This window comes from Lynx canadensis, chromosome C1, assembly GCF_007474595.2.
Source record: "Lynx canadensis isolate LIC74 chromosome C1, mLynCan4.pri.v2, whole genome shotgun sequence".
Classification (NCBI taxonomy): domain Eukaryota; kingdom Metazoa; phylum Chordata; class Mammalia; order Carnivora; family Felidae; genus Lynx; species Lynx canadensis.
Window position 1 is genome coordinate 169272432 of NC_044310.1, and position 25241 is coordinate 169297672.

At 36.8% G+C, this 25241-nt stretch overlaps 1 protein-coding gene across 5 annotated transcripts in view; it reads left to right on the forward strand.

The window, feature by feature from the left end:
- ITPRID2 (ITPR interacting domain containing 2) overlaps positions 1–24138 on the forward strand; it is a 40551-nt gene extending 16413 nt beyond the window's left edge. For 3 of the 5 annotated variants that reach the window (XM_030328287.1, XM_030328290.1, XM_030328291.1), the window contains 10 exons: positions 2100–2172; positions 6595–6683; positions 8305–9513; positions 11566–11643; positions 11724–11851; positions 12245–12395; positions 13493–13558; positions 14496–14960; positions 22089–22206; positions 22980–24138. In XM_030328287.1, coding sequence (XP_030184147.1) covers positions 2100–2172; positions 6595–6683; positions 8305–9513; positions 11566–11643; positions 11724–11851; positions 12245–12395; positions 13493–13558; positions 14496–14960; positions 22089–22193 — 2364 coding nt within the window. In that variant the 3' untranslated portion in view covers positions 22194–22206; positions 22980–24138. The remainder of the gene's footprint in view (positions 1–2099; positions 2173–6594; positions 6684–8304; positions 9514–11565; positions 11644–11723; positions 11852–12244; positions 12396–13492; positions 13559–14495; positions 14961–22088; positions 22207–22979) is intronic. The other 2 variants (XM_030328288.1, XM_030328289.1) reach the window with 2 other exon arrangements.
- The last annotated feature ends 1103 nt before the right edge of the window (positions 24139–25241 follow it).

Below are 25241 nucleotides of genomic sequence, written 5' to 3' on the forward strand. Positions count from 1 at the left end.
TTGCACAGCTGTGACCAGTACTAACACATGCTTAAGCTATGAAATGTAACTTGTCCCTAGCATGTCTTCTTCTGTCTTCAACAAGCGATTGATGATTTTTTGTTAAGTGGGAAGAAGAATCCTCACTTTAGTAGTTTTATTAGTAAAAAATGACCCTCAGTTCTTTTTAAAGGGCCCTTTTCTTTGAATTAATTAATGGAGTTTGTAGTTTTTGTACTTTAAAATTTTTACTTTGTTTTGGCATTGAGTAGCATCTTAAAAGATTATTGAAGATACATATTCATTAAAGACATGTTTTGTGACTAATTTTATAAATCTAAGGTTGTGACTAATTTTATAAATCTAAGGAATGGACTATGTGATAATTCTACATTTTAAAAGGGGAGAATATAATTTGGTATATCACAACGCCGTGCCTTAACTGAGAATCCTAGAATAAAATTAAAGAGGAATTTGGATTTCTGTTATACTTCTTTGGTCTGTGTGATATTTCCTTTAACAGAAAACTCTTTCAAGTAGGGTAGGCCTGAATAGAGACTAATAATAGAGCTTTTGTTGAATTTAAAAAGAAAATGCATTTTGTTTCCTTGCACACAAAACAATGGTTTTCCTGTTGAACTTATGTCTGCTGCTTTGAAGAATATATACATAGTTTCTGAGTAATAACAAGGAGGTTAGAAACTATTTTATATAATAATTTATAGGTGATGGTTTTAAATGACCAGTGTGTTTTATTTCTCAAAAGATTCATGAACTTTGGGTTCATGGAACTGTGTAGAACAAAAATATCACAAATCAGAGCAGTTTTTAAATTGGGTAATATCTTTAGCCTTTGAGCATTTTTTCCCCATGTTTGTCATTCCACTCTCATTCCTATGGAATATTTCTTATTCTTGAAGGGGTTCATACTTCAAAACTACCAGCATTCTACCTAAAACCTGTTTGCTAATTGCTTTCTTATTTATTCAAGGTTGAAAACCTTGTTTGGCTAGTTTGTCTACTTTACTAGGATGTGATTTATTGTTTCAAGTACTAATCATTGCAAAGTAGTGTTAGAAATTAGTGTCGCACCCTCCCCAGATGTTTATTTTTAATATAGAGTTAGTTATATAAGAATAGAGTATTTGCAGGGGCACCTGGGTGGCTCATTTGTTTAAGTGTCTGACATTGGCTCAGATCATGATCTCATGGGTTCCTGGGTTCGAGCCCCATGTCAGACTCTGTGCTGACAGCTCAGAGCCTAGAGCCTGCTTCAGATTCTGTCTCCCTCTCTCTGCAGACCCTTTCTCGCTCACATTCTCTCTCAAAAATAAATAAACATTAAAACATTTTTTTATAAAATAGAGTATTTGCAGAATGGGATAGATGTGAATAAGGAGTCTGAAAATTCCTAAATTATGTATTTGTACAGGTGTGGGGGGGAGATAGCATAAAAAGAAAACTTTTTTGGTTTATATCTTTTCTGAATATAGTTTTCAGGGAGGATTTATGGAAGATCTTTCAACAGTTTAGTTCTGTAATGAAACATGCTTTTTTTTTTTTTTTCTTTTTTTTTTTGGAACTCCTAGTTTATATCTTAAAAGACCATTTATGTTAGGACAAAGCAGTTGTATACAAGAGTGGCTTTTCATAACTCTGAATTTGGGGGATCTTACAAACTTTTCTAATGGGAGCATAATATGCATTTTTTTAAAGATATAAGACTTGTAGTTGCCTCAGCTGTATGTCAGTCATGGTCTGCTGCAAAGTTATTGGCATTTCTCCCAGGATTGGCCTTACACTTTGAAGTTTAACATTTATAGAAAAACTTTTTCTTAGGGGTCAATTTTTTAATAGCAAATTTTTTAAATGAAGTAGTTTACACATGTAGTCATTTTTCATTGCTAGCTACAGACATTCAGTCCTATTGTTAACTGGAAAATAGACTGTAAAATTGAGATGTGAGACACTATCACAATTTTGAGATAAGATGTTTTGCCTTTTTTAAATACAAAGTTTTGATACCCTTTTACTTGTGTTGATTTGTTTAATAAGTAATTATCAAGAGGTATTCTTCATCATAGATTTTTCAAGTTGTAACTACTTAAAACTGTTTTTAGGTTCAGAGTACTGAGGGAGAAGCTCCTCACGTTCCAGCCGCTTACCAGCTAGGTCTCACCAAGTCAAAAAGAGGTAAGTTGACTAATGTCCACTAGTTCCCAAGCACATTACCAAAGTGTGTCATTCATTGGTTTGGAAAAGGGGTTTACCTATCAGTATTTGAGTACCTATTAGTGGAAAAGAAGGTTATGATGCTTAACCTTAAGCATCCAGGTATGGATGCTTCATTATACTTTGGTTATAGAATTTTTTGTATCTTCTTGAAGACTTTTGTGCCCATAAAATAATTTTTGTTTGCTTATCCTGAAATGCAGTTCTGTGTACTCTAATTGTTCTTCAGCTCTGCATAAGGGCTAGATGGGAAGTGATAGAGCAACAGATTCAGGCCTGCTTTTAACGTGGTTATGATTGAAATATACACTTGTATTATCCACCTCTGCTTTTCATTATTTAAACATGGCTCCTAATGTTTAAATTTAAACATGGCTCCATAATTTAAACATGGCTACTAAATATGCATATGCCTCTGGCAAAAAAAATACCCATCTCTCAGTAGTGGTTAAAGCTAGTTAAGTTCAATTTAAACTATGGATCAAAGGTGAGTGTCTGCCGATACCATTCTTCTCTTGAATTATTAATTATTGACCAAAGAGCCTTTGATTCATTTCTTTCACTTTTAATTTGCAACAAGAAAAACTTGCCTGATGTTTAAAATCACAAAGCTTTTGAGATTTAGAGAAAAGGAGAGAGGAAGGAAAGAAGTTAAAGTGGCCACTGAAGGTGGCTGTTTATTTTTAAAGCTTTACACATGTTGAACCACCCTGTTTTGTTTTGTTTTTTTAAACAAAGGATCATATGTATGTTCCTGGAATAGGAAATTGCATGTTTGTTCTCTTCTGATCTCTGAAATGACTTCATAAGAGAGAATTTGCATATAATTTTTCTTTTATTGCATCGTGGTACTAAGTGCTCCTCTCTCACTAGGTCACTACAGTTCTGGTCGGACACAAAATGAGCTTTCCTGTTCTTTGTCCCCTTTTTAAGTCCATAAATATATGTATGTGTTTCTGAGCTGTAAGGCAGGCTTCACAGCCATCAAGAATTTTTTCCTTTGGATAGGTTGACAAGGGGTACATTAGAAAAGCAGTTCGCCTTGTGTCAAAAAAGGGATTAAAAAACTGTAGAAGTACTTCAAGGTCTTTCAAGAGCAAGCTCCTTGTGGTAGAAAAAAACAGAATGTGGTTTGTATCCACATCTGAGTTTCTTCCTCTTACCAATAAGAGGTCTCTTATTTCTGGTGGCATGTGTAAAAGTGTTAACATTTTTATGAATCACATTTTTATAAATTAACAGTAAAATCGTTTCGTGTGTACATGAGAGGGAGAGGGACCAATATAGTGTTTTCATCATTTTTAAGCATAGCTTCTATCAAGTTTTGATAGTGTGATATGGAAGTATCTTTGATTAATTATAATTACAGAATTAGAATCACTGGTAAAATATTCATTTCACAAGTTTAGTACATATAGTGCACTATACATATATGCACTATAGTGCATGTAGTAGTACATGTATATAAAAAAAAAAAAATACTTGCACCTTAATGATAGGACTTTTGAAGTTAGAGTGATCTTAATTCTCCTATCCAGTCCTGGGATTTAAGTCTAGAGAAGTTTAGTGACTCAACTCTTGTCACAACTAACATTCACTAAGCTATGTTGAGAGCTTATTCCTTATTATAGAAGAGGTACAAATTTTCTTTAGTCCTGCAGAGTGTACAGGTGTTCTGTTCTATTTCTTTATGATATTGGACAAATACAAATTCTAGGTTTTGTTTTCTCAATTTAATGTTTTGCTCTAACATCCTCGTTTTTAATTAGAAATAGTGTTAAATCTCTTCAGTTAGGACAGAGGTCTGATTGTTTTTAATTCCACATTTTTCTGTGGAGAACAGTGTTTTTTGTGAAATAACTGCCTAAAGAACATAGGTTGTGATTTACAGTTTACAGAATAGTTTCGCCTACACCCTACTTAGTTCCTGAAGTAGCCCTGTGAGATAGAAGGATTATTCTGTTTTGTGGAGGAGAGAAGTCACTGCTTATTATGATAAAGTAGGAACTTGAACCCAGGCCTCCTTGTTCTTTCCACAGCCCAACTCCTGCTGTGAAGGCTGAGTAGGCTATAATCTGACCTAGTCTGTGTGAACTCAAGGCTAACAACCACAGAGGTGAACTCAGCATAGACTGTATTCGCAGCAAATAAAACTGACCTGAGCGGAGCTAATCACTGGCTTCCCTGGGCTCCAGCCGCTGCCCTTTGCCCAACATGATAGGCAGTTTCACTTCTAAATCCTTTAAGGGACTGTTTAATTTTATTGTTGCTTTAAAAAGAAAGCTATTGGGGCGCCTGGGTGGCGCAGTCGGTTAAGCGTCCGACTTCAGCCAGGTCACGATCTCACAGTCTGTGGGTTTGAGCCCCGCGTCAGGCTCTGGGCTGATGGCTCAGAGCCTGGAGCCTGTTTCCGATTCTGTGTCTCCCTCTCTCTCTGCCCCTCCCCTGTTCATGCTCTGTCTCTCTCTGTCCCAAAAATAAATAAACGTTGGAAAGAAAAAATTTGAAAAAAAAAAAATAAATAAAAAAAAAAATAAATAAAAAAATAAAAAGAAAGCTATTGTTAGAGTGGGAGAGAGCCAAAGCATAAGAGACTCTTAAAAACTGAGAACAAACTGAGGGTTGATGGGGGGTGGGAGAGAGAGGAGGGTAGGTGATGGGCATTGAAGAGGGGATCTTTTGGGATGAGCACTGGGTGTTGTATGGAAACCAATTTGACAATAAAATTTCATATATTAAAAAATAATAAATAAATAAATAAATAAATAAATAAATAAATAAATAAATAAAAAACATGAGAAAAAATAAAAAGAAAGTTATTGTTTCATTCAGCATACATTTATTTATTGTTTAATTGTTTTAGGTACTGGGATACAAAATAGAATAAATGAGGTTTCTGTCTTCAGAAGACTCATAGTCTAAAAAAAGACATGCAAACACATAATTATGGTGATAACTACTGTGACGTTAAGATGTTAATCATTCTCTCAGTTGATATAATGCATAATTAGTACCTATGGTAACAGCTCATTCCAGTTCAGTTTCACAGTTGTTCCAGTTTACCTAGACCTATCAAAGGTATGGATCAATTTTTTATATGTCATTATACAATTTTGTTCACTTCAAAGCAATATTACAGAATTTTTCTAATTATGATGAGAAAAAATTATGCCATTCTGTGATACTCTTAGATTAAACCTGCAGCTACAAGTGGGATATTTTTCAAAGTGAGGCAAAGTTTAATTGATTTTGGATTTTATTAAAACATATTATCAGGTTTCTGGTAAAACACACTTTGTTTAGCTTGATGCTTTTATTTTTTAATGCTTGCTTGCTTATTTATTTATTTATTTATTTATTTATTTATTTATTTATTTTGAGAGAGAGAGAGAGAGAGAGAGCATGCATGCATGCTGAAAAAGGGCAGAGACAGGGAGAGAGAGAATCCTAAGTAGGCTCCAAGCTATCAGTAGAGCCCGACATGGGGCTCAATCCCACAAACCATGAGATCATGACCTGAGACAAAATCTAAAGTTGGACACTTAACCAACTGTGCCACCCAGGTGCCCCTAGCTTGATGCTTTTGAAGTTCTGCAGAACTTGACCTTGTCATGAAGCTTCTCCCTTAGTAAATGTTATAGATATAAAGTTTCTCCCAAACTTGCAGTGTGGATGGCCATGTGATCATCCTTGCTGTGCTTAGGTGGCCTTTTTATTTTAAAAAGTGTTTTCAGGTTATACTAACCAGGAATTAGAGTTTTTAGGCCAAAAAGCAAACAGGGTTTCTTTAAGATTAACAACATTATGTATCAGTTGAACCTATTTGAGTTTCATGCAATTGTTATGAAATCATTGTTTCATGACTTACAAATGTTTGCATCATTTGAAACATCAGAAACATTTAAGTACTCTTGCCTGCAAATTATTTAATTTATTGGCACCTTAAGTATATTCTTATTTTGTTATTAGGAAGATAATAGAACTTTTTTGCACACTACATTTAAACTTCTAATTTCACCTGCTGAATATCTACATATTTACATAATGGAAGTGGCTTCCTTTGGGATTCCTGTTTTTATCAGTGTGGTTCTTGTTTTCAGCCAGTTGTCCTCCAAGGATAGGAAATTAATTGGTTATACCAAAATATATTGAAACCGGAACTTAGCAACTGAACACAGAATTTCTGATAGATGTGATTCAGTTTTTGGTTGAACTCAAGCTTCCTTCTGTGCTTTGAAGCCACATTTTGCATAAGTGATGCATATTTTATTAAGAAGGAATCAATACGTATCAGACATGTATCAGGAATTAGATATCTGTAAGACCTTCTTTCCAGTGAAGTCCTATTTAGCAGTTCTGCCCTAACTGCATGTCTTTTGATAGATCATTTGTTACGTACTGCAAGTCAACACTCTGACAGCAGTGGCTTTGCTGAAGATTCGACAGACTGCCTCTCCCTCAGTCATCTTCAGGTAAAAATTTCCATTGTAGTAGGCACTCTGATCAACTTCTTCCTATTTAGGTGATTTTTCGCTACCTATATATTTCAAGACTGAATCTGTATAATCTTTATTTTTCAAATGACAGTAAGAATAAAACTCCAGGACGTAGGTGTTATCTAAGCATTTGATTACGGGTTTTAGTTTTCACTAATTCTGCATCTCTTTCTGACTAAGCACTGACACATTTTTTAAAATGTTTATTTATTTACTTAGAGTCTATGATGCAAGCAGGGGAGGGGCAGAGAAAGAGGGAGCGAGAGAGAATCCCAAGCAGGCTCTGTGCTGTCAGCATGGAACCTGATGCGGGCTCAGTCTCACGAACTGTGAGATTATGACCTGAACCAAAATCAAGAGTCAGACACTCCACCACCTGAGCCACCCAGATGCCCCCTCTCTGACTGAACATTTAAAAACAAAGAGAGTTCCTCCTTCTTTATTTTTTGACTTTCAGTAAATAGAGGTTATTTTGATCATTATTCTGTCTGATACTTTTCTTCTATTTTCCCACTATTGCTTCAGTTTGTTTATTTAATAGCTAACGTTGTGTTACATAGCTTTCTGGATATTCTATGACTTTAATGGTGGAGTGTGTTAGATAACCCAGGTAACAGGCACATCTTTATCCTTAAGGAGTTTATACTCTGTGTGTGTAACATATGGAGCCCTTGTATGCAAAGGTACAGAAGCATTTTGAAAGTGTCTAGTCTAAAATATCTAGGAGCAAACTTTAAATAAAATTGGAGGTAAGAGAAAAAGAGAAGCCACAAGAGCCTCCAGGAACATAGTACCTGAGGGGCACACAGACAAGAGAAGTGTTTAAGGAGGCTCAGAAAGAATAATCCAGTGGGCAGAACAACTGGGAGTTGGAGGAGAGCGTTTTTTAAAAGGAAATCTGTGGACGTGAGCATAGAAAGATAAGAATTCAGCTTTTTGGTGAGTGGTTGAGTGAGTGGTTTTGAGGTAAGAAATGAGGCAGAAGCATGAGGGCAGAGTAAAGTGATGATAAGGAAAAGAAGGTACGGATGTTGACTGTTTTTTTCAAATAAGGGTGATAGGTCTTTGTGTCTTTTTCAAAGGGGGATGACTCAGGAAAGTTGTTTGGCTAAGGGAAGGAGCTCTAAGAAGACAGATGCAGAAAAATCTGGGATAAAATTGTGCAGAAATACCACAGTCCTGGAGAGGAAGTGATCAGACGTATAGACTGGAGGATTTGCTTTGAAAAAAAGCAAATTTCCTTTCAGAACGGAGAGGAAGGAATGGTAGGGAGAGATAGGGGAACATTTGTAGGTGTTGGGGAAGAAAGTTAAGAAATTTCGGTCCATCTTCTCAGTAACTCAGTGTCATGTGTTGGAAGAAAAGGAAATGGGTGCTGAAAAGGGGACCTGAGGTAAATAGTAAAGGTCTGGAATAAGCTTTGTGGGAAAGTGAAGGAGTTCCTGACTAGGGGCAGTAAAACACAGTTTTGAGCAGCACCAGGGCCGTCACCAAGGTGGGAGACCCTGAAAGTATAGAAATGGCATATCAGTTTGGCATTTTGTTAGTGATCCCTCTTATCCAAATTCTCCATTTTTCCGCCCATTTCCTTTCACAGGTTCATGAGTCCTTGCAGGCTATGGGGAGTAGTGCCGACAGTTGTGACAGTGAGACAACAGTCACCTCATTTGGTGAAGACCTTGTCACACCAACAGCACAAGACCAGCCTTATTTTCATGAGTCAGAGGAGGAGTCTCTGATCCCTCTTCAGAAGGGAAGAGAGAAGGCAGCAACAATTGCTGATAGAAGGTCAGATAGCCAGAATTTCCCCCAGTGCGAGACTGTTGAGCCTGCAGGGAACACAGAGTCCCCCTGTGGGGGAGGGGACCACATTACTGCAATTACTGAAGTGAAAGAGGATTTGTCTCCAGCACAGCCAGTGGATCTGCTGGGGGAAGCAAGTGCCGAAAGTGATGTGGATAAAAGCAGTGAATGTGAATTTGCCCAGTATACCACACACCATATTCTCAAATCACTGGCTTCCATTGAAGCTAGATGCAGTGAGAAGAGCTCGGAAAATACAACTGGGCCTCCCTCTTCTGTGGACAGAGTTAATACCGCTTTGCAAAGAGCTCAAATGAAGGTTTGCAGTCTGTCTAATCAGAGAGTAGGGCGTAGCTTGATAAAATCGAAAGATCTGTTAAAACAAAGGTACTTGTTTGCAAAAGCTGGCTATCCTCTAAGAAGGTCTCAGTCTTTACCAACAACCTTATTGAGCCCGGTAAGAGTCGTATCCTCTGTCAATGTTCGGTTGTCCCCAGGAAAAGAGACCAGATGCAGTCCACCATCCTTCACTTACAAGTACACACCTGAAGAGGAACAGAAATTAGAAAAAGAGGTGATTGAGCACGATGGTCAGTCTTTAGTTAAATCCACTATTTTCATCTCTCCATCATCTGTGAAGAAAGAAGAAGCCTCTCAGAGCGAGGTGAACCGGTTGGAGGAATGCCATCATCGAAGGACTCCTTCCTGTTCGCTCTATGCTCCGGCACCAGTATCTCAGTCCACCTGTTCTCTTCACTCTGCCCACTCGGAGTGGCAGGAGAGGCCCCTGTGTGAGCACATGAGAACTCTGAGCACTCACAGTGTTCCCAACATATCAGGCGCCACCTGTAGTGCCTTCACTACCCCTTTCGGGTGTCCTAACTCGCATCGACATGCTGCCTACCCTTACCGAGCGTGCTCTGTGAACCCCCCTTCCGCCATTGAAATGCAGTTGCGAAGAGTATTGCATGATATTAGAAACTCACTGCAGAATCTTTCACAGGTATGAGGGGAAAAAAATGGTTTTTTTTTTTCTTTTACTGATCTGAGCACCTTTTAATTCACTAAGAAGCAAAGTCCCATCAGGCATGAACCACCTCAGCCTCATTTTCTTACATGCCTAAACTTCTCTGAACCTGCCCTCCTCCTGTACTCTTCCCTCCTATCTTAAGGGAAAAGCTATAATTAATCCTGAACAAGGTTAATTTCTCTGCTCATAATCTCCCTCTCTTCTGGAGAAGAGATTTTGCTCATTAGGTAACCTCCCTTCTTTAGCCTATCCTCCATTGTCTTTTTTTTTAAGTCAGGTTGTACCTATTACTAAAAAATCTTCCCTCTCAAATGCTGCCTCCCTTTCTCTGCCGTTTGATCGTGTTTACTGCCTCTTTCCTTTCTAAGCTTTCCTTCCCTCGACCTCTGTGTCGCCGTGTGTTCCCCTGGCTCTGCTCATAGCTGTCTAAGTTTCCCCCTTCATCTACTGACTCCTGATGCTGGTCTCCTGGCACAGAATTAGTCTGCTTCCACTGGGTTCAAAGACTGGAACTGCCCCAGAAAAGAAAAAAAAATCAGGTAAAGTGTGAATTTGAATAAAAATAGTCTGTCTTGTCACTTTTAAAATTACTGCACTCAGATATGTTGGTGGGCTGCAAAAAATGTTCCAAAAAAACTTTGAAAACAAATTGTCTTTAGGTTTGCCTTTCTAAATCTGTCTCCACACTACTTGTGTTTAGTTTGAGGAAATAAAGAAAATGACAGTGTAATGTCCTGATCACAGAGTTCAGCTAGGAGTCAGGAGGTTTACAGTGTATATAATAGATCTCTTATGATGACATCATAGGAAGGATGCCACTAGGAAAGGCAAAATCAAATTTGCAACTTATTAAGTGGCAAAGTATACTTTCTTTTAAATACAGATTTTATCCTCATGAGGATGGTCACCTAATGATTTTCTCCCGGTCTGACCAGAATGTGGGTATTTTTTTCTTCCTCCTTATAAAAATCTGTGAGTGAGATACCTAACTCTCCAGCTGTAATTACGTGAAGCACAGGGTTTCCAGGGCTCAACCCACCTACGCTTTGATGGTGCACCTTTCTAGACCAGCTCTACATGTGGTCTGCTCCTCTTGGGTGTCCCATTAGTAACTCAGCTAAATAATCTTCTCACCACCTCCCACCCCCCAGTAGACAGATGCTCTTCATGACTTGTCTCTGACTGTCCAGTCTCGTTCTTCATGTGTGTGTTCCAGCAGTGTTGGACTGCGTGCAGTTCTTTAAATAGGTGTGCGTTCCTGTGTCTGTCTTTACAAATGCCACTGTTGTTTGTTTGTTTGTTTGTTCGTTTGTTTGTTTTAACCTGGAGTCCCTTGCCCTTGCCTTTCTCTGCCTGATCAAGGCCTGTTTCCTGTTAAGGCTCAGCTCAGGTGTCATCAGCGCCAGGATCATTCACCTAATCTAGATTTTTGTTTGTTTCCATCACTGCACTCCCCTCCCCCACCCCAACATTGTAAGTTTTTTCCCACTTCCCTTTTTTTTTTTCCCCTTGCACTGTGAAAACACTTGAAGGCTGGGAATGCCTTTTGTGCTTTCTTTTGTCTTTTTTCTTCACTGTCTAAAATAATGACACACAGTAGATGCTCAAATGTCTGTGAGCAGTATGATGACTGCCTGCTACTCTGGCCAGCCAACTCAGTAATTTCCTATAATCCGAATCTGCTATTGCTAATACATTTTTGAGTTTTGTTTGTTTTCTTCTTTCTCGAGGCAAGAGGGAAGTCCCGTAAGATGTAGATTTGAAATATACCTGTTTCTTTGCCTCTTCTTTGTTCCATATAGACAGACTTCTACCTGACACAGATAGGAGTAATATAGGTAGCATTGGGGACTGAGGTATTTGGTTCCTCCTCACAATATGAAGTGGGGTTTTGGTTTTTTGTTGTTGTTGTTGTCTCCAAGAGAACTATATATAGACCCCCAATTGCACCTTTTTAACACCTTAGATAATTTGGAGGTAAGCACTTTAACACTGATTTGTAATCAGACTCTTACTTTTTTGAAGTACCCTGTGACGAGAGGACCCGATCTTGCTGCTGCTCCATATAGTTCTCAGAAATCATCTGTTCTACCTCTGTATGAAGTAAGTGCTTATTTAGATTTTTGTGTTACAAAGTTTTTTTGTCTGATTTAGAAGTATAACTTTGTCATATTGTGTTCTAGAATACTTTTCAGGAGCTCCAGGTAATGAGGCGGAGCCTGAATTTATTTAGGACGCAAATGATGGATTTAGAGTTGGCAATGCTACGTCAGCAAACCATGGTTTATCATCATATGACCGAGGAGGAAAGGTAAAAAGTTCATTTTGTCTTAATGTAACTCAAAATATTTTTAATTCTGAAAAAGCATCATCAGCCTTTTTTTTTTTAAGCTGGATTTTATGCCTACTGCTGTGTACCGTTTATTTTGTGAACCCCTGTAAGTGAAATTAGGCAGAGTGTCTTACTAATGAAACCGCTTTCCATGTATTGAGGAAGATGGTGGTTGTAATCTTTGTTCACTGTTTGGGAGAGAGGGTAGAGGAAGAAAGACCATTTGTCCTCCTGGTCCCACCTGTGGCAGTCACTGTTGTGCTGATTTTCAGAACTTGCAATCTCAGTACCTTCTAGCAGTTTGTGAGAGAGTTGTGAACGTGAATCTCCGAACTGCTCTTTTCAACCTTGTGCCTATCGTTGTACCGACAGGTATGAAGTTGATCAGCTTCAGAGTCTGAGGAATTCAGTCCGAATGGAGCTTCAGGACCTGGAGCTGCAGTTGGAGGAGCGCCTGCTGGGCCTGGAGGAGCAGTTCCGCGCTGTGCGCATGCCCTCTCCCTTCCGTGCCTCAGCTCTTGCGGTAGGTGCCGTGGGGGTTGCCAGCGGATTTCACTTAGGACTTACCACGGGCCGCACAGTTTAGGGCAAATGCCTTAATGTAAAACCACTTATTTTAATGGCAGTGAGGCAAACGGAATGTTTAAGGATCCTTTCCCACAAATCAGTTGAATGTACAAGTTGTGATTCTTCTCTTAAATATTGAGTGTATTTAGAAATATATTGAAAATTGTTAATCATATTTGCTTAATAATAATAAGGAGCAATACAGAATTTTTTAGTTTTAGAAGAAAAATGATAGTGGATTAACACATGACTAATTTAGATTTTAATCACTGCGTGTAACTAACTGCCAAGAACATAAACATATATTTCACTCAGCTTTTTTTGCCTTTGAGTAAATAACTATTCCCTATAAATTTTTCCTTTATTTTGGATTTTTTTCCAGTCTTTATGGTTTTTACGGAATCAAATGAGATCTTTTTAAAGGCAAAAAACATGTATACAGCCAAGAAAATAAAACACTCTTTATTTTGTATCACTGTTCAAATTTCTAATGTTTCTTTCCATGAAATTTAAACTTCAGCATTGGATTATTTTTGCTATGACCTTTGCAGTCATAAAATGCATTGTTTTGAAATGTTGAAATTGTGAGCTTTTCTCTTTGTTATTTGAATAACACAGTTGTTTTTGTTAACAGTGAATGATTCTGTACATACATATACATATGCACACATATGGAGTAGAATAAGAATGTGTGTGTATTACATGTGTATATGTAGAATAAGAGTAGCATAGAATAAGAGTATTATTTATCATTGATGAATATATTTTTCCATAAAATGTTTCAATCCATTATTCTGAGAAATGTGTGTTGGTGACAGTGGAGAACCAGAACATCTTTTATGCACTTAGTCATAATAACACATTTTATAGGGTGCCATGTTGAGAGTGACCTTTGCAACATAAAAGAATGTTTCAGGGTAATAATTAGCCAATTCATTTTATTATGGAACACTTGCAATTTGAAAAAACAATTTATTCATACACACACACACACATATATATATATATATATATATATATATATATATATATATATTGTTCTTATTTTTCCAGGGAATGTGTGGCAGTAGAAGCGCTGATAACTTGTCATGCCCTTCTCCATTGAATGTAATGGAACCAGTAAGCCTCTCTCCTTTCAAATCACTGGGGAAGGGAATGATAAAACATTTCATAAACACACAATTTTCCTAGTGTATATGAAATGTTTTTTGTTTTTACATACAGAAATAGGTATTATCTAAATTGATTGGAAGGGAGTTTGGCACTTGTGAAAGTCTATTGCCATATTAGGCCACTAGTAGAAAGCTAGTTAATTGCAATAGTGATTTATCTTTATGGTGTAAAGGAAGTAATGCGGTATAAAAAGTGTTTATGCTGCAGGGGAAATATGCTTTCACAGTCTGATTACGGGTCCTTTAGGTAGTTGGATCTGTAAGATGACTACTTTGTGAACAAAAGTCTGATTTTTATTATATTTAAAAAATTTGTTTAATGTTTATTCATTTTTGAGAGAGACAGACAGAGAGACACAGAGCGTGAGCAGGGGAGGGTCAGAGAGAGAGGGAGATACAGAGTCCGAAGCAGGCTCCAGTCTCTGAACTGTCAGCACAAAGCTCGATGCAGGGCTCGAACTCACAGACCATGAGATCACAACCTTAGCCAAAGTCAGACGCTTAACCAAGTGAGCTGCTCAGGAGCCCCAAATTTTTATTATCTTTTAAAGAAATTGGTTAATTTGAGGGCAGAAGCATTACGAGTAGCTATTTTGTTTTTCTTTACTATTCCTTAACAAGTAATTTGGATACCATGTGGTAACAAGTAAAATTTCATCCACCTGTATAGTCCAGTTACATACTTCATGGTTTTATCTCACCATGAATTTATATTTTCCTATATTGTTGCAAATGCAACTGATTAGTTCCTAAATGATTGAATTAGTATCATGTCTTTACAAGCTAAGTGATTTCTGGCAGTCATCACAGCTAGAATTTTAATCTTCTTTTAACTACCAGTCTTAATTTCAAGAGAGAAGAATTGCAATTTTTCTGATTTCCAGGTCACTGAACTGATGCGGGAACAGTCCTATCTGAAGTCTGAATTAGGCATGGGACTTGGAGAAATGGCATTTGAAATTCCTCCTGGAGAAAGCTCAGAATCCGTTTTCTCCCAAGCAACATCCGAGTCCTCTTCTGTATGTTCTGGTCCCTCTCATGCTAATAGAAGAACTGGAGTACCTTGTAGTGACTCAGTGGGCAAACCCAAGACCCATCTGGTACCAAGCAAGAAAGTATTCCGAGCGTCAGTGGCCCTGACGCCCACTGCTCCTTCTAGAATGGGCTCTGTGCAGACACCTCCAGATGTGGAAAGTTCTGAGGAAGTTGGTGCAGCTGAAGAAGCGTCAGAGGCTGTAGGACCTAAATCTGTAGTGGAAGAAGGGAATGGAAAAATCCCATTAATGCCAGCTACTGAGGAAATGCATAAAAATGTGGAGCAAGATGAGTTGCAGCAAGTCATACGAGAGGTGAGTAAAATCTATGCCTAATTTATCTGGAGATATGAGTTGGATAATAATGTTACTTGAACATTATAAGATACTGCTTTGATTCACTGTATTCAGTAATTTTCTGAGCTTTTAAATGAACTTTCCCATTGATCTAGCTCGTGTCTATTAAGATAGGGTTTTAATGGCATTTCTACAAATTTTATACTCCAGTGTGAAATAATTGCAATTTTCTATATTCACTCTGATGAAGAAAGTGTTTGTAGGATTCAAAATATCTAAACATGTGACAAAATTCTTAGACCTCTTATTTCTACATTTGTAAAATAGGGACGATGATTTAGATCTCTTCCAGGATTAAAAATCATCACTGTGTAATGTCAATTGACATGAGAAAATAGTGTTGTGATTTGTATAAAGAATTTGATTTGGCTTAGTGGGTGGAGATATGTGGAAGATACATGAGTTGTTCAAAGATAGAAATACAGAAGGAAAAGGTTTATCCTGGGTGATAGTGTGTAAACCTGAAGCATTTAACCATAGTTCTAGGTTACTACAAGGACTGTAAAAAATTAGGAAGATTAGTAGTCAGAGGTCAAAAGTTAATTGAGAAGATTAGTAAAATAGCTGTTTCAGGCACTGGGAACTGGCAATTAGAAGGAATAATATATATATATCTTTTTTTTTTTTTTAACGTTTATTTATTTTTGAGACAGAGACAGAGCATGAACGGGGGAGGGGCAGAGAGAGAGGGAGACACAGAATGGGAAGCAGGCCAGGCTCTGAGCCATCAGCCTAGAGCCCAACGCGGGCTGGAACTCACAGACCGCGAGATCGTGACCTGAGCTGAAGTCGGACACTTAAGAGACTGAGCCACCCAGGCGCCCCTATATCATTTAAAAAATGAGACTACAGATCAAAAGTTTTGATGGCTTTGTTTTTTTTCCTTTCCTTCCCACATTACACTGTGCTTGGGAACAAAATGCAGTAGCATGCACAGGATAAAAATAACACATGTTGAATATATTTTTTTTACCATTGATATATTAAAAACATGATCAGAAAGGATCTTTCCATTAGTTAAAAGGGGGAGATAGCCTATACATTAGAGTCTTAATGAGTATATGCTCTGTAAGGGATTTCATATAAGATATGAAATTCTTGGGGCACCTGGGTAGCTCAGTCAGTTGAGCATCTGATTCTTGATTTTGACTTGGCTCATAATCCTGGGGTCAATGAATCAAGCCCTGTTTCAGGCTCTGTGCTGAGTGTGGAGTCTGCTTGGGATACTCTCTCTCTGCCCCTCTGTTCCACTCCTATGCTCTCGTCCTCTCACTCACTCTTTCAAATAAATGAATGAATGATGTGAAATTCTTAAGCTTAAAGACTAGTAGGAAGACAAACAAGACTAACTCAGGAAACAATCCAAAAATTACACAGAAAAACATGTAGTATAATGTATTTAAGAACTAAGAATTTAGAAATGGAAAAGGTCAAAATGGGCCAGAGAAATTAGGGTCAGTGGCTTCTTGTTTTTAATTTGCATATTTCCAATAAATTCAGCAATATGAGCCTAACGTATTTTTGGAATTAATTCGTGAGTAAGAAAGAACAAATTTCTAGTGGTTATAGGTCAAGAATGGTGGCAGCAGACCAGACTCTTCCCTCAAATGGGCCATTGATCCTCTGGGTCCAGAGATTAGTTCATGTGTATTGGGTGCCATCATTCATAGCTGCATAATAGTCGCTTGAGAAGTATGTTAAAAATAAATACAGTCTTTTTTGCTATGATATGATATATATATATGTATATATACATATATATTCCTAAAAATTGTTGGGCTGTGCACATTGGTGCAGTAAAAAACCACAGAGCTTATTTGGAAAATAGAAGCATAACTAAAACTTTGTACGTGACATATTTTAAAAAAGATAGAAATCTAGCAAAAATAGCACAATAGTATACATGTGAAATGGTTAATAAATATTTAAGTACTACAATAAATATGGTACTTGACCTTGAAAAATACCTGAAATTTGCTTGTGGAACTGGGGTTTGGAAGGATTGCAGCTTGTGAGGTATTGCAAAGTAGCAGAGGAGAGTAAGATGAAATCCAACGGAAAGTTTTAATAGCAGATGTGGGTAGGTGTGGCTCCTAACACAGTGACCTGAGATAGCTCGTAGATGTTTCTATGTGTGCACTTTGTGTGTTCTGTTCCTGTATTCAGCTGAGTGCAGTTCTCTGCATTCGTCCCGTGTTTCTTATGGATGAAACTACATATAAGCAGACATGAAATTTATACTCGTTTCCTAATATTTCAGTAACTCATGTTGAGACAAATTTACGTTTTAAAAATATGCATTCTAGCAGAAGAGACTACATGTTTGTAATTTCTTTTCATGACATGAATTATCAACTTCAAGTTTAAAAGGTCCTAGGGGTGCCTGGGTGGCTTAATCAGTTAAGTGTCTGACTCTTGATCTCAGCTCAGGTCTTGATCTCAGGGTTGTGAGTTCAAGACCCGCACTGGGGTCTGTGCTGGGCATGAGGCCTACTTCAAAACAAAACAAAACAAAACAAACAAATAAAAACATATAAAAGGTTGTAATTCTTGATATTGATTTGTTCTGTAAACCTAATTCTTATAAGTTCATTGTATGTACCTGGTGAACATTTAGCAAGCTCTGTACATCCACCTTGCTCATTAGGTGCAAATGATTATAATCCATTCTTATTTATATGTTTAATATCAAAGATCAATTGTCGAGTAAAATTAAGTAATTATTTTTCTCCACACTATATTAATTAACTGAGGAAGTAAGTTTTAAGGTAACTTTTTCTTTCTCTAGAAATGTGGTATTTTTGTTCCTTTTAGCTTGCTTTAGCTAATAGGTTTTCCTTGAAAACTCAACTTAATATTGCTCATTTGGCATAAATATTCCCTTAATGCACACTTGAGTCCTCATTTTTAAAGTTGTTTGTTAACAGGTGACCTGATATGTGCTGTGAGTAATTTCCTAGGAATAAGGTATTCCTAGACCAGAACATTGATTCTTTGGCTGATACAACACAGCATGTAGAAAAGATGGTTGTTTCTTGGTCCTACAGTAGTACTTAATCATTTATAAGAACTTCCCATAAAATAAGAACGATCTTTTGATTTTGAAGACATTTAAATTGGCATGCAAGGCAAATGTTTGAGGAATTTTTCAGAATTTGTTACTATTCAAAATTTGGCAGAGTCTGTAGGACGTTGGCCTTAACATTTATCCTTTTGCTATTTACAAATAAGGATTTATCAAGCAAACTATATAGATCAAACACGGTGTGAAGTGGAACATTGATGTACTTACGAAAATAAGCTATTTTGAAGCGCCTTAAAAACATGTTATTAAATAAGTTAATCCAATCCCATTTATAATTTTAAAAAAGTAATTTGTGTTGATACGATCTTAACTCAGTTACGGTGGTGGTCTGTTCAACTTTATTTACAAAATATGTAAAATTCAGATTAGTCCTGGTTCTATTCATTTCAAATCCATAATCTTTTTGCCTAAATACACATGGTACTGAATTCCAGTTTTTGTCAGAGCTTATCATATCAACCACCAAGAAAATTAAATTAGACTCTGCTTTTCCAGTAAATTCTGTGCCCCTGACGTCATTAACAAAGCCGCTCTTCAGGACAGCAGGATTTGAGCTTGTGTTGAACAGTTTTGCAGGTGAGGATTAGGCATGTTTGGGAGACACTTAACAGGGAAGTTTTCTTCCTGCACTCATGGGTGCATGAAAACAATGATGTCTGTCAGGCTTTTGTTTGCATCATTTCACCATCTGTGATGTTTTTTAAAAGTGTGCTTTCATTATAATGTGTTAATACAGCAGAATTCTTTTGAAAGAGAACTCTGAAAGTCCTTTCAGACAAATATTTAATATGCTCATTCAGTAACAAAGCTTTTGTCAGGTTATAGGTAACTCATTTTTCAGATTGTATATGTTGTTGGAGGGAAAACTACACTCTCTTAGAATTTGCCCAGGTGGTCTGTGATGTATGTAATCAGTGGCCTGATACTTAAAAAAAATAAAAAGATTACTTAATAGAATAAATGAGCATGTGCCATAGAAGCAGATCAACAGAAGTTAAATATCAAAGAATAAACATAGATTGCTTTTCTCTTTAGAGAGTTCTTTTTGAATGAAGTTCCTAGGTTTGGTTCATGCCTATATGTTTCTTACAGTCTATCTAACACACTTGAAATGTGTATTTTGGTAAATACATAGTTTGTTTGTATTCTTAGTGTAACTTCTTGTAGTGATCACGTGGTCTGATGGCTGCCCCGAAGTAGTCACTTAGTAGATGCCTGTTGAGTGGATGTAGTTAGTACCCCACACTTCACACTGGCATTCTGCTTATATTGCCAGTGAGCATTCTTTTCTTAATCTCACTCACATCTGTCCTCCCCCTGTGCCACTTCTTCTGGAAATTGTGCTCCTAAAGGCAATTTTCCCATCCCAGTGGACTTTTCTTACTCCTAATCCGTAGGATGCGAGACTTTGGAGCTAATTTATTTGTCCATATGCTTCTTCCTTCAGCAAATTATTAAGTGCATTTTGTTGTTTTCGGTGCTGGTTTCTCTCTAATCCTTTGTTTTTCTACTTTGTTCCCTTTAGTGTCAGATGTCTCTCTCTCTCTCTCTCTCTCTCTCTCTCTCTCTCTCTCTCTCTCGTGCCTCTGCTCTCTCACTTCTCTCTCTCTCTCTCCCTCTCTCTCTCTCATTGGTGCTTTCATTTATGGAGCACTTACTTTATTCTGGGATACATTAGTGAGACCCAGTTCTCTCCCTGAATTACAACACTCATAGCACAGACACTCCCCATTTGGCCTCACCCTTCCTGTTCCAGTCTCCTTCTCCCTGGTAGGAACCATCTGTTAGCTGCACTCCTTTCTTGCTCCCCTCTCATCCAAGCTGCTCTTGCTACAGTTTTCTGTCCTCACTATCATCTGAGATTGCCCTTACTTTTCATGACCTAGTATTTTAAAGTCTGTTATTCTCTAAATGCTTTTTATTTTTTCCTGTTAATATTATTTGAAACAATATTTAATATTTTTATGAAACAGTATCTATTTTGTGCCCATTCAGATTATAACACACTTTTGTTATGTTTTATTCTAGTAATGTCCGCACTGGACATTACTTAAAAAATGTTGGCACACATTTTGGTTTGAAAAGAATACTTTTTGGCTTTTGTTTTGGTTTTTTTTTGGATGATAAAGAACAATGGGGGCATCTGGGTGGCTCAGTTGGTTGAGTGTCCGACCCTTGATTTTTGCTCAGATCATGATCTCAGGTTCATGAGATTGAGCCCTGCATCGGGCTGCATGCTGAACATGGAGCCTGTTTAAGATTGTCTGTCCTCTCTCTGCCCCTCTCCCCTGCTCGTGCTCTCCCTCGCTCTCTCAAAAAAACAAAACAAAACAAAACAAAAACAAAACAAGGAAAGTTAATAAAATTACCATATTGAATGGAATAACAGGACTGGGAACACTGTGCTACTTATTGTCTTTTGTAAATACACATTTGCAGAGGTTCTGATTCAACACATTGTGTTTGTGCATATAGTACATTGCAGCAAAGAGATTCTGGTTTTCATAATATTTGTATCCAACACGTACTCATTTAAAAATAAATCTCAAGTACTGTGAAAGTCAGAAACTTTCATGATGTTTTAAAGTTTAGAAATATTGGTAGGAGGTAAAAGAATCTTGTATTTATTTAAATATATTCCGATACAGATGGTTGGTAACTAAGGAGCATTTGTTTCTATGAATACTTCTGTATAAGTCCATGTATTATGTACCAGTTTTGCATGACAGATTAATACAGAACCATTCTTGGAAAGACTTCAATTGAGATGTGTTCAGGATGTACTTAGGAACATTTTAGGAAATAGATCAGGCTGACAGGAAACTGTGGATATGTAGAATTTTTAAAAGCTGGTTTGAAAGTGTCTCAAGTTCTAATTTGGGAACACATTATCAGTTTATTTCAGGAAATCCACATTTAAAGCCTTCACAAAGAGCTATTTGGAGGTGATGCTGTATCATTAGAAAGAAAATGGCATGGATAGGCATGTGTAGTGTTTGAGCATCTGGACAAGAAAATCTTGATGGAATTTTCATTGTCCCTAGGTCTGTGTGCCTTTTCCAACAATAAAATAAGATTCAATATCCTTATGTGAAACAAAGTTTTTAGACAGGTGACAAACTTACCATACAAGTAAAGAAAACTTTATTTCTTTAAAAAAAATTTTTTTTTAATGTTTATTTTTGAGAGAGACAGAGACAGAATGCGAGTGGGTTAGGGGCAGAGAGAGAGGAAGACACAGAATCTGAAGCTGGCTCCAGGCTCCGAGTTGTCAGCACAGAGCCTGATGCAGGGCTCGAACCCACAAGCTGCAAGATCGTGACCTGAGCTGAAGTCGGATGCTCAACCAACTGAGCCACCCAGGCGCCCCAAGAAAACTTTTATTTCTTTAGTTTATGGTTGTTTAGAGGATGTTTTTCATGTTTTAAAATGAATTGTACTAAATTTTCATTTTTTCTTTCCACTTCAGATGTGGATATTAGATCCTAATAATATTTAACTTCTTTAGATACTTCAGTTGGTATAAACAGGCAATATACCTGTATATTATTTTTCCACTAATGAATTTTCTTAACAATGAGAACATTTGAGTATACTGTTGATTACCATACAAAAATAGACATTAATAAAAAACATAAAAGTGAATCTAACGTTTAAACAGTTCTTGTGGGTTACTTTGTGTCATGAAGCAGATAAAGTTTTTTAATCTATGGAGTAACACTTTTAATGTTTTTAACTTAAGAATTGTGATGTTTCATAGTGGAGTTATCTGAGTTATGCTAGACTGCACAGTGACCTCACAGTCTGACCTGGGCTTGAGGAGAGATGGACATGATTCCTCACTATCTCTGTATTTCCTGAGGGTTTCATATGAAGGCTATAGTTTTCTCTGTGGCTTAGCTGGCTGTATGAATTAAGTGCTGTTTATGATTTTCTGAAAACAAAAAAAGTAGATTATGGTCATATTGTTGAGTTCTAATTTTTCTCTTTTTCTATTCTAGATTAAAGAGTCCATTGTTGGGGAAATCAGACGGGAAATTGTAAGTGGACTTTTGGCAGCAGTGTCTTCAAGTAAAGCATCTAATTCTAAGCAAGATAGTCATTAAATGGAATTTATAGGTAACATTTTCGGAAATTTTTTGTTTAGCCAATTATAAATTATTACTTATTTTTAATGCTTTGTTTTCTTAGTACCCAGGACTGTTTCTGTGGCTAAATTTTAACTTTTAATGTATATAATATGGTATCCTACAGTGTGAAAAACTACAACCCCTTGCATTGGAAATGCAAGCGAGTGAAATCTGATAATAATAATAACTTCTAGGGGATTATTGATAGTGTGTTATCTTACTGAAACTTCATTATAGTACTTAAATTAGTACTGGAATTGAGGAAATCAGAACTTTCAGGGGCTCCTGGGTGGCTCAGTCAGTTAAGTGTCTGACTTCAGCTCAGGTTGTAATCTCCCGGTTCATAAGTTCAGGCCCTGCATCAGGCTGTGTGCTGACAGCTCAGAGCCAGGAGCCTGCTTCCAATTCTGTGTCTCCCTCTATCTCTGCCCCTCCCCAGCTTGCATTCTGTCTCTTGCTCTCAAAAATGAATAAACGTTAAAAAAATTTTTTGAAAAAAAAATCAGAACTTTCAAACCTGGGTATTATTTTGATAGCATTGATTATAATGCTATTTCAGTGTACAGTTTATGGACCAGCATTTTGAGAATTAATCACAAATTCTTAGTGTCAATTCTTAATTTTTTTGTCTAAATGTGTTTATGTGTGTATACTGTTTATATACATATACTGTATATAGAACATTCTCATCCTGTTTTTGAAGAACCTTTTAATAACGATACTTGAAACATGATTAACGTTCACTTCTCTTTCTTTTGCAAGGTTGGCACGGATCGTGCTAGCTCTGTGATGTTGGAGTGATCAGTGACTGACACTGGTGGAGGTGTTACTTGTGCTTCAGAAGATACTTGCTGCTGAGCTGGGCTACTGTATACAGTGTATAATGTTTATTTCTTCTATGCATATCTTTTTTAAAAACGTACATAGAAACTTAGGCACTTTGCTGACTTTATTTCTTTTCTAAACTACCAAAATTATAGCCATTTGGAAAGCCTAATATTTATTTGTATGTCACTATTTTCCAGTTGATTCCCTATGTAGAATTAATTTTAAAACTTGAAAACTTCCAGATTTAACCAACTTATAAATGACCTATTTCTTCAGACTAGCTTCTTAAAACACTGACCTCTATGAGGTATTTACTGTGCAATAACTGATTCATTTTTTGAGAGCTTGAAGCAACCAATGATTTTCCCTCCACTGCTGTTAATTAGTGTCACTTCCAAGAAGAAAAAACTGTTCTGTTGTAAAAACTGCTCTTAATTCTTGAGGAGGTTACTAATAGCAGTAGGATAGAATTGTATGAGGTTACCTACAACTACTTAATGTTCTTACACTGTAAGCCTTGTTACTTTACCAAGACAAATGTAATTTTATTATAGCTTATGTACTATTTTTCTTTCGGAAACATGCCTTATGTTAAACACTATACTTTTTGCATTGTCCAGACTTCCTATAAGGAGATGTTTCTTCTTCTATCCTTTAGACTAATTAAGTAGAGTATTGCCAAAATAATGGAGCCTTTGACTTGAATGGATAGAAATGAATAAGCTGGTTTTGTTTTGTTTTTTCAAAATTAAAGTAATTTAGATTTGTTCTCTTCAAAATAGATGGTTTTAATTCAGTTTTAACCAGTGAGAACTATTTGTTTTTAGGGACAAAAAAAGGAAAGTGGTTTCCTGGTTGGTTTTGTATGTATTAAATAAATGTGTAAAGTAACAACGAAATTTATTGGAATTATTCCTTTAGCATTTATAATTTTCAATTCTTATTCTATTTCTTTGTGTGAAATTTTAATCAAAAGTGGTTGAGATGTTAACAATATTCTTTGAAAGAATATCTAGAAGGTTTATAAATGTTTGAATTATCACACAAAGGCTGATTTCTAAAAATAAAACAATAAAGTATTTATTTTGCCTAATGTCTTTTAATAGTTTCTTTTCTTTTAGTATAATGTGAAGAATTTGGATTAGATTTGATGAGTAACAAATAAGGTCCGAAAGAACTGGAGCATATAGGTAATAGGTTGATGTTCTCATTTCCTGAAGAGGCTTCTATGAAGCTTTGAAAAATACAGCTAAGACTAGACCACCCTGGAGAAAGAGCTTGTACTGATGCCTCTTGGTCTCATCTAGTTTTGTGGTCCTAATGATTACCATCTGAGGCCAAATAAAACTTTCCTTAAAAATTACTGTTAAACTCCAAAGAATAGACATTAAAGTATTATTTTGTTCTTTGGTCAAATTAATTCAATTTAGTTGATTTTGATAATGATACATATAAACCACACACCCCATATTGATAGTAATACAGGCATAAATGCTTTTAACTATTCAGCTTTGTAGCCACTTACAGTTCCTCTCTGACAATACAAGATACCCAGAATCTGATAAAATTAGAGATATAACAGTTGCAGTAATAGACTGAGCCAATGGGCGAATCATTTTATATAGCATATAAATGAAATAAAATAAATTTCACTTTTAGAGTTTCATCTTTCTTCTCTCCATTTTAAAACTTTGTGTTTAAAAGCCACCAGGCTAGCTGCTGCTATGTAGAAATGAATGAGAGAGGGTCTACAAACCATATGGAAGAACAGGGCATCTTTTTTATATAGGTAAGTTTACAAGTACCAAATGAAAAATATGAAGAATCATGAAAGGAATTTGACAGAGTGTAGCCTGGGTGGTCCAAGAAGTCTTTACCGAGAAGATAATGGTTTGTGTAAAGTCTTTAAAAAAAAAATTTTTTTTTTAATCTTTATTTTTGAGAGAGAGAGAGAGAGAGGGACAGATTGTGAGCAGGGGAGGGACAGAGAGGGAGATACAGAATCTGAAGCAGGCTCCAGCCTCTGAGCTGTCAGCACAGAGCCCAATGTGGGGCTTGAATTCATGGACCGCGAGATCATGACCTGAGCCGAAGTTGGATGCTCAACCGACTGAGTCACCCAGGTGCCCCTGGTTTGTGTGAAGTCTTAAGAATGGGAGGTGGAAAGGAAGGGGTTAAAATAATCAGTATTAGTAA